The following is a 9853-nucleotide window of genomic DNA, read 5'->3' on the forward strand; positions in this document are numbered from 1 at the left end:
GGTTAATTTATTTAATGAAAGGTTGCCTTTGGTCCTTCGTGTGAATGATGGTCAATTACTGTAATTGCATCAGTTCTTCATTTTTTCTTTCCTCCGACACACCGCATCGCAGTGAAAATCCACGCTCTCCCCCATTACCATCCCCAAGAATCGTTCGAAAATCTCTAATCTCTTAGAACTCGTGATTCACCATTCGCTTGTCGATGGTTAAACTGCAGGCCTAGTAAAAGCGATCGAGGACAAACTCTTTAAGTTTTACCATCGTTTGTGGCTTTGAAGAGAGTAGACCAACATGTTTAAAGTGTCCTTGCTTAAACTATCATTCTTGACATATTCTACGACGGAAAATTTGTCTGATCGTTACGTTTTATTCCACTTGTTTCGAGAGGAAAAGGTTGATCGTAATTTTACGAGCGAACATAAAATTACATTCGAACGGTCCTGGGGTTTGAAACGGTCGTTTAAATAGACAATCAAATAGACTTCTATACTAAACAGGCTCTAAATAAGCAGCTACGGGTATACCAAATGAAAACACTTTATTTTAAAATCTTATTGTAGTAGCCAATATAAAATAAGAATGGATGGAGAGTTTAAACTAAAAATGTAAAAGCGACTTCATCTATCTTGCCTGTAATTCCTGTATGAACAGCAATGTCTATGAACTAGAAGTGGAAAAAAAGTAAGGTAGCAAAAAATAGCATGATATTTATCTATATGGTGGAACATTGCCATTGGGCGAACAGTTTAAATATTGTCATTAATGACTGCGAAATCGAACATGCCACTGTTTTCTCTTCTTTTCCATCATGCATCGAAAAGTGCAATGTAGGATCGGAACCGGTTCATATGTAGATTACGAGGGAGAATGTAGATTTGTGCAATCGATCGATCTGCTTGCGCAACTAGATATCACGAAATGAAATAAACAACTCAAAAACTAAAATTGATTGCTGCCACATATTGTGGTTAAAGCTAATTATCATTATTTAGGTATTAATTTTTCTTCTTCTTTATTCTTTTATCTTGATGTTTCAACAATGATAGATAATAGCAATTTCTAGATATACATTATCAGGTATTAATATAGAATAACAAAAAAATCAGGGGTGTAGGGATAACTCTATAATAATTAAGTAGGCGTCTGTTTAGCATATTGGAATGTCAAGTATTTTGTTTTGTGCTGTAATTTTTCATTCTTATTGCAGTTTTTAAATTAATTGTTAATAGTAGAAACACATTTTTCCGCATGGTTTTTTAAAGAAGACATAATGTACTAAAACATGAGGTCAGTTTTATACATATATAAACAAATATATTATATATATTATATATATTATATATATATTAATAACTTAATATAATATATTATAGTGTATATACACTGAGAATGAAAGGGTCAAATTTTGTTTCTAATAAAAGAACAAAATAATATTTGAAATCTTACACAATCTTATGAAACAATTGTTATATTTTCAGTTGTTTCAGTCGAGCTTCCAATGAATATAGGCAGCGCACCTCACATCGACAGGATGTCAAATATCTACAACAACTCACTGGTTCGATTTTATCACTATGTATTTCACGATCTATCGGGTAAGAAATAATATCTTTTTTCAATGATTATTTTCTTTGATTCTCCTGTTGTATATTAATTTCCTCTTTTAGATCCTCGGACAAGAGATTGGTTTCTCATACCATCACCCGTACCTGGTGCTAGTATTATAATTGGTTATTTGTATTTCATCCTATCTTGGGGTCCGAGACATATGGAGCACAGAAAACCATACCAATTAAAGAAAATTCTAGTCTTCTACAACTTCCTGCAAGTTCTCCTCAGCTTTTGGCTATTTTACGAAGGTCTGGACGCAGCTTGGCTTCGAAAGTACAGTTGGAAGTGTCAACCTGTTGACTATTCTAACTCGCCAGACGCACTTAGGGTATTCTTACCATTCCTAATTTCCATTTGACTCTTATTATGAATTTTACTTTTCAACTTTAACTAAATATAAATTTATCGTAGGTTGCCAGAGGCGTATATATTTATTTTTTGGCGAAGCTGTCTGAACTTCTAGACACAATATTCTTCGTTCTAAGAAAGAAAGAGAGCCAAATCACATTCCTCCATTTGTATCATCACACTGTAATGCCGATGGCCTCTTGGGGCGCTACCAAATATTATCCGGGTGGACATGGCACATTTATAGGTAAAGTTTACGTTTCCTTAATACATTGGAAATCGATGTATTTTAACAAGATTGCTGCTAATAGTTAAATGGTTTCTGCAGTTGTAATTAATTTGCATTTCATTAAATCGACAGCTCTGGCTATAAATACTCAATTTTTATTCGATTTTAGAATCAGCAATTATTTTATACCTCAAACAATTTACAATTCAGTTCCCAACCGAGCGACTGTTTTTAAAAATATAATGTTTCAAGTTAATATATATTTTTTGCCTTTTATAATTTTCTATTGGTTTATTATCTGATAGATCCTCAGATTGGAACTAATGGAAAGGTATTACGCAACTTAATGTCTGAGTACCGATCTTGAACGAATTAATATTAAAACATTATATTCTCATTCTTCAATTAATTACGGCCAGATCGTTTTCTTTCAGGCGTTGTTAATAGTTTCGTGCATATTATCATGTACACGTACTACTTGCTAGCTGCATTACTACCTCAGTACCAGAAATATCTATGGTGGAAGAAATACATCACGACTCTCCAAATGGTGAATATCTTTTCTCTATGCGTTATTTTTCATGTTTACTTTGAGTTTTCTAGATAGCCGTAAACACCATCATTTCATTCATATAGATAGATGCAATAGACACTTCTCATTATGTTAAACAGGGTCAATTCTGCTTGGCGTTTCTGCACAGCTGCCAATTGCTCATTTACGATTGTGACTACCCAAAATGGTCGCTCATCATAATTCTGCCAAACGCAATGTTTTTTTACTTCTTGTTCGCCGATTTCTACAGTAACGCGTATAAGTATAACGAAAACTATTCGAAATCGATAGAGGGCGACGAGAATAGAGTCGCGAAGAAAGTAGCAAATGGAAACACGCAAAATGGAAAAACGAAAACGGACTAGTCTAAAATTCCATGAGTAAGAAACAAACAACGAGAAGAAGAAAAATCGACCAGAATATTCGCTCGTTGCCGTTGGCTTTTCATTTAACGCGTTAAAAGTGGACCATCGACGATTGGTCGATGAAACAACTATGAGATGTTTGAATGGATTCACGGTGACTGTGCTTTTGATCCTTCAACGTCAATGGTTCCATGAATTATATAATAGAAACTGAATTTTACAAGATTTCTTGAAAATTCCCTAGGAAAATGGGAAAAACTTGTTTTCTTTGTTTCATGTCGCGTCTCTTGGCGATAATGGGGAAGAAGTGTATATTTGCGCATAAAATCAACCGTTTCTCCTTGATCGTTTGCGGACAGATTGTTATCTACGGAGTTTTTAACTGCATGCGTCAATTATAACCGTTCAAGAATGTAGATTTAGAGTAATTACTAGCGATAGGAATTGATCAGAAAGGGGATAGATGCGTGAGAGTTTTAATTGAAGTTACATAAGGTAAATTTAGAAGAAAAACGCCACACTTGTAGTATCTTCTAATCGGAGAAAGAGAATTGTATATGTTGCGTCTTGTCGTAACCCTGCTTGTGTGCATGAAAAAATACGTTAGTACCTGCTCGACTCTCAATGTACAGGTCTGTGTCTGTGAAACATTAAAGCAATAACTGTACAAAAAATCACTTAAAAATTTTGTATATGTGAGACATTACGCAATGCTTGTTACAAGCGTAATGGAGACAAGACCTATTTTACTATTTAATGGCTTCTTATCAACTAGTAAACACAAAAAAAGAATTTAATGAAATTAGAAATTTCAACAAAATTAGAAAACAAAAAAAGAAATTAGTGTGTGCGGCATCTTTAAGATGTAGGAGAGCTGCCATTTTAGCAACATATCACTTTTTTTAATTTTTGTGGATTCTGCATAAGAAAACTTGAGAACTGCTTTTGCTTTTCATAGTATATGAATGTATTATTGTAATAAAAAAATTAATCGTTTTAATCGATATGAAGCCAAATTTGTTATTGATCCTTAATCAAAAAGGGTGGCGTACCTCCCGAATTTAACTTAGATTAATATAATATTTTATAGATTAATATAGAAAATATTCTAACTAATCGTTTGACGATCCGCTTAAATAGAATTTAATCTTGAATTACATCATTACGACTTAACTAGAAAATAAATGTGAGAATTCACGTACAGAATTTGAAAATGCAGCTTCATCGGACTAATTTTTAGTTTTCGTGCCCAATTAGACAGTATTAGATAAATACTGGGGTGAAAAGAACAGATCGTTCTTCTGAAGTATGTAGACTTACTATTGTAATATATTTATTACAAAGGGAATGAAATTAACTGGTTGGTTTTAACGTTAGTATAATTTCAATCATTTTAATCGTCAGTCTATTATCACATTAAGACCATCTAGATAGTATTATCGAATAATAAGCTTTATGACGGTCATTTAAACGGCACGATGTTTTAACAAGGCTGCCAACTTCTTCGATCATCTATGTAATTATTAAGTAATCCAAAATATGTTATACATTCCATTTTACGATGTAGAGTTTCATAAAGGGCATCAAATAAGTTAAGCTGCAAATACATTCAGGTCGAGTAAATAATCAAAATTTTATATTGATTACCGCCGATGAATCAACGTACCGTTTCTTACAGTGACGCAAAACAGTGAGGGATCCAGCGAACTTTTTCACTCGCAAACGAACAAGTACGAAATAATTCTCAAGGAGAAACGCAGTGTATCTCTGAAAATAAATCTGAAATCTCCCGAATTCCAGCTTCATATCTGTTCAAGCATCGTAACTTGCCCCGTTTTTTGTTTATAGATTTTAGAGAACCACTCTTTCAGAATCGATTTGTCATGGTGTAGTCTGTGAAATTGTGGGAAAAAATGCGAGTTACGTCAGAAATTTCGGTCTTTTGTTATGCGCTTCGCTCAAATCTTCATTATTTAAATTGAAAGGAATGTTGATCTTGTAGTTATAAATGAGTGTAATTTGAAGAATAAACACGATCTTTCAAGAATTTTTTTAACATGAAATAATTAAAAGAAGAGTTGATTTATGGTTGCTTATTAGCAAAACTCCAATGACTGAAACGTCGAAGATATTTGTTGGAGTATGAAAAGTTAAAGAAAAAGTTTGTGCGGACTTAGAATTACTATTAGGACTAGGAATTATTTTGCGAGCCACATAATACATATTTAAGTGTTAATAAAAATAAAGTTTAATAATGAAGTAACGAAGACGAAGAAAATGGCTTTAAGTTCGCTTCGTGCCTACCTCGTTGCAGAAACCTTATTTTTAATTAGTGGAAATTAATCGTTGAATTTCACTGAATTTTATAGTTTCCAATTACATTTAGATATATTGTAAGACAACTGCTATTTCTTTTTTCCACAATGTTTCCTTTGCAGCACGCTTTGTAAGCTATATTTGAACATAGATATTAAATCACGTTATTTTCCTAATCATACATGCGGGAAAATCAATCATAACGATGATTTGTTTATATTCGTGATTACGTTATTTTTCGTTTGTACATTTTTCATTGAAATTTTCTTTATGTTTTGAGACTTACTGTATCTATATAAAGAAAGAATATTAATTATCATTAACTGCATAAATTGTTAAAAAGGAAACACATTTATGAAAGACAAATTACTTATTGGCCAACTTTATTAAGTTCTGTTTGCAAGAATATTAGAATCTGATATTTAGTTACTGTTAGCAGCAATGATTTATTTGGGAAATGGAAGAAAAGGAAAAGAAGAATGAAAGTAGACGTCACAAGAAGAAAGATCTAACTTTGACTCGTTGAATTTTAATACAACTTCATGTAAAGATCTCTTTTTAAAATGACTCTTTAGGGATTATCTCTTATATTAAGATAGATATTTAAAAATTTATAAATTGTCCGAATGCCCGAAAGAAATAATTGTTCGAAGATTTTTATCTTAAATACAATTTATGTTCCTTGATTGCTTTTATTTGCTACAGTGCCATTTAGCGATCGTGATTTGCATCATAATAGATCAAATCCATATACATTTCCATTGAACATTATTTTTAAAGATAGAAAAATCCAAAACATGTTTCCAACGTTGCATTAAAATTTACAAGCTATATTGAGATCCTCCTTTTGTCAACTCATCTAAAATGTTATGAATAAATAATAACATTGTGTATTTACATGTCTTAATTGTGATCGGCTTCTATAAATATGCAGAATATCAACATATGCCATGATTAACGGCAACATTTCTGCTTATGTTGCACACCGTTGCATCAGGCGTGACAGATATGCGTTTAAAATTCGTTGATTCGTTCAAAACACAAGTAAATGACTATTCGCGTTTTCGAACGAATCAACAAAATATTTTTTCCTCGGTGTCTCATGATATATCGAATAGTCTATAATATTGTGACACGTCTAATCGTAGTTACGTTATAATACGTATATACGTATATACATATACATATATATATATATATATATACGGTAAATAATGCTATTGTTATTTCTATATATATATATATATATATATATGTATATATAGATAGATACATATATATATATATCTAGATACATGATTTTGAAATCATTTGTCAATATCACCTGACTGTAGTTACGAAACTGATTCACAAAATACAAAATGGAAATTAATCTTAGCCAAAATTTTTATGTAAAGAAGATTTTTCATAGGACAGCTTATCCATCGGAGTTAAAACGAAACGATTTCAGTGAAAGCCAAATATCGTACAGAGTTGCGACACAAAGTCGGCAAGGCAAAAGCTATTTAATTTAAAAATTAATTTGAAAGATCATCAAATCTTAGGAATAAAAAGAAAGAGGAAATAAAAAATAATTTCAGAAATATACTATTTGTGATGAATTCCTCCAGATAGGAATTCATCACAAATAGTGAAGATGTGTGATTCATCACACATAGGAAGAGTCAATCGATTAAAAGTTGAAACAGGAGCGGTAGACGCAGGGTCTTGCTTTCCGAGGAGAAAGCAATTACCGTTCTTCGATGCTCACGTGTGACAGTCGTCTAGAGAAGATACAGTGCCTTCTCTATTCGACTTTTTCCTGAATCATAGCCCACCTCGTTTTAAAGAGATCGCCCCCAGGGATTTGGCTTCAGTCAAGATTTCGTTGTACTTTCTCCAGCTTCTGACGAATCGTCTCGGTATCTTTCCTGAGACATCGTATGCTCATTGGACCTATTGGCCTAGATCTCGAACGGAGCTCGTTATTTATTGGAATTTCAAATTAGATTCATCGAAATCGCTCCAATCGAACGGACCTTGAATTCAACTCCTTTTCTTAATTAGAACTGCTTTGTTCCGGTCTTTTGTCGTTCTGTTATGTCCTCATATACGATCTTTGCTCCGTCTCTTTATTCCTTTTATTCGACTTTCTTGCGTTAATAAACTTCTTTTTTCTTTTCCGTTTCCTTTTTTTTTTTTTTTTTAAAGTTTTCATCTTTAGGTCGGATGACTTCCGATTTTCATTCATTCACCATTTCGATTGACGAAAGCGTCACATTGATGATTTTAGAAGATGTTAAACTTGCTTTTTCGTGTAGGATTTTCGATAAAAGTTGCCGAACAAGTAGATGAAGATTATCGTGTTGGCGATAAAGAAATACGTAAGAGCCCTTGGTACCTTACAATCCATCGCGAGAATCATCAGTTGGTAGCCGAGCATCAGGAAGAACTGCACCTGGCGCGGCGAACAAAACACGGTTAGTGTAGGTATTGCGTTCGGAAGAAAGCGTCGATGCGTTGTTTGGTGAAAATATTTACCAGCTGGATCCAGGTCATGTATTTCTTCCACCACAAGTATTTCTTGTATTGCGGGCCAAGAGCTGCTATCAGGTAGTACGAATACATGACAATGTGCACAAAGGTATTCAAGAAACCAATTAGAGCACCTTGCTCTCCGGGGAGAAATTTCAGATAGCACCATGAGAATATCGCGGTTAGCGTATGGTGGTACACGTGTAGAAAAGTCACTTGGTTTTGTTTTTTTCGGAGAACGAAGAATACCTTTGAGGTGATAGAAAAATTGAAAAATCGTATTTGCGTATACAAAGTAGAGTATTATTTATCTGAACTATTGACTGTCCGAACGAAATCATCGTTAATTTAATTCATGATCGATTATACCCTTGTTGATTGAATATACTGCATGGACAAAAAGTAATGAATAGTGAGGAAAATGAGTGAACTCCAGTTATATGAATTGTTTGTTCCCTAGCGAGTTCAGAAAAATGGAGTTCTACTGTATTAAATAATTACACTTGTATAACTGATTATATTAAACTCACTGTATCGAGTAGTTCGACTAGTTTCGCGATGAAATACCACCAGGCAGCTTTTGTCACCTATTTCACGTAAAAATTATTATTATTACACCATGCAATTAACAAATTGGACAGTACGGCTATTTATGTATTTTTATGGTAAACCCACCGTGGTTTGAATTCCCAAATCCGTAAGTGATCGATTAGCGTTATTACATTTAGGTGAGAGCATGAGGGATGCAACACCCGGTTCGAAAGCCTATTAAAAGTCACACGAGAAATGATTACCAAAGCAGGTGAAATTAAGAATTGAAATAATTTTAATTTATTAGTTGTTTTAATGAATCTTACTTTATGCGTCAACCAGATACTGAAAAGCACTTGGATCGCGTTGTAAAGAATCAGCACGTTTTTCAATTGGAATGCCGGCCTCTTTTCCATCATTTTCGGTCCAACTTTTAAAACGAACGCTAAGTAAGTTCCAACGATGCACAGCATAGGTCCAGGGGAGTTCATCATTGGCCAGGAATCTATCATTATTTCTAAAAAAAAAAAACACGGTTTAATCGAATACCTTACACTATTTTTCAGTGATCACTGTAGTATTTTTGTAGTGAAAACATTTTATCTATTTCCTATTTTAATTCTTTTTTACATACAAAGCGTATCGAGACCTTCTCGTCGCTCTTACATAGTATTTGCATCAATTAGCATCGCTATTGATTTGAAATATTAAAGAAAAAATGAGTCTTTCCCGTATTATTCATAAAGTAGGTTACTTTGACTTTAGTGAATAAGGCTGATTGACGTGACGCGAAAAGAAAGAACTCTATTCGCAAGAGCGAACTTTTGGACATCCAGCTTGATATTATCTTCCTGTTGAACGATGTTCACGCAATTACCTTTGTTAGCCTCCAAGATTTCATTGTAGTTGTTGACTACCAAACGAATTATGTTCGACATGCTGACTAATTCTCCTATCTTCTTTCAAACCAACTGTAAAACGAACAAAAAGATTGTTTCTTAGAAAAAAAGAGAGAAATCAGTGAACGGTTAAAAATGAAAATTTAGACAAACTTGATTGGAAACACATAACGAAACTTAACCAACTTTTTCAGGATCGTAAAATGTCATTCGTAAATTTTTCGATTAATAAGTCAAACTTCACACGTTTCCAGTACGTAAGTAGAATAAGACATCACCTCAAATCCTTAAGATTAGACCGGATTCTCTCTCTGTTCGGTCGAAGAAGCGTCGGAGCTCACTTCCGCCCCCGTGCTTGTTTTCTGCTTGTGAACCTTTCGAAGTTCCTCGAAAAGCGTTTTCTCGAGAGAAGCAGATGTTGAAGGAGAAGCCGCGAACCAAAAACTGATCATCTGACGGGCAAACTGGCCACTAGGAGGACCAAAA

The 9853-nt window shown here is 33.6% G+C and overlaps 2 protein-coding genes across 5 annotated transcripts in view; one reads left to right on the forward strand and one right to left on the reverse strand.

Moving 5' to 3' along the window:
• Positions 1–3899, forward strand: part of LOC126921524 (elongation of very long chain fatty acids protein AAEL008004-like) — a 50542-nt gene extending 46643 nt beyond the window's left edge. For 3 of the 4 annotated variants that reach the window (XM_050733210.1, XM_050733208.1, XM_050733211.1), the window contains 5 exons: positions 1480–1596; positions 1669–1940; positions 2024–2207; positions 2624–2739; positions 2862–3899. In XM_050733210.1, coding sequence (XP_050589167.1) covers positions 1500–1596; positions 1669–1940; positions 2024–2207; positions 2624–2739; positions 2862–3107 — 915 coding nt within the window. In that variant the 5' untranslated portion in view covers positions 1480–1499 and the 3' untranslated portion in view covers positions 3108–3899. The remainder of the gene's footprint in view (positions 1–1479; positions 1597–1668; positions 1941–2023; positions 2208–2623; positions 2740–2861) is intronic. The other variant, XM_050733212.1, reaches the window with a different exon arrangement.
• A 3671-nt stretch (positions 3900–7570) lies between these two features.
• LOC126921531 (elongation of very long chain fatty acids protein-like) lies at positions 7571–9853 on the reverse strand. Its single transcript, XM_050733223.1, has 7 exons — positions 9646–9853; positions 9346–9439; positions 8795–8985; positions 8613–8702; positions 8468–8524; positions 7944–8186; positions 7571–7860 (listed from the first exon to the last, which is right to left on the reverse strand). The coding sequence occupies exons 2-7, from the start codon at positions 9404–9406 to the stop codon at positions 7702–7704; spliced, it is 801 nt and encodes a 266-aa protein (XP_050589180.1). The 5' UTR covers positions 9407–9439; positions 9646–9853; the 3' UTR covers positions 7571–7701.

The sequence above is a fragment of the Bombus affinis genome, chromosome 10 (genome assembly GCF_024516045.1).
Source record: "Bombus affinis isolate iyBomAffi1 chromosome 10, iyBomAffi1.2, whole genome shotgun sequence".
NCBI classification, from domain to species: domain Eukaryota; kingdom Metazoa; phylum Arthropoda; class Insecta; order Hymenoptera; family Apidae; genus Bombus; species Bombus affinis.

Bases quoted from the DNA above. Each gene is read 5' to 3' on its own strand.
- LOC126921531 (XM_050733223.1), bottom strand. From the start codon at position 9,406: ATGTCGAACATAATTCGTTTGGTAGTCAACAACTACAATGAAATCTTG. The intron at 8,986-9,345 runs GTAATTGCGTGA...TTTTTTTTTTAG, and splicing joins AATCTTGGAGGCTAACAAAG to AAATAATGATAGATTCCTGG. The intron at 7,861-7,943 runs GTAAATATTTTC...TCGCCGCGCCAG, and splicing joins ACATGACCTGGATCCAGCTG to GTGCAGTTCTTCCTGATGCT.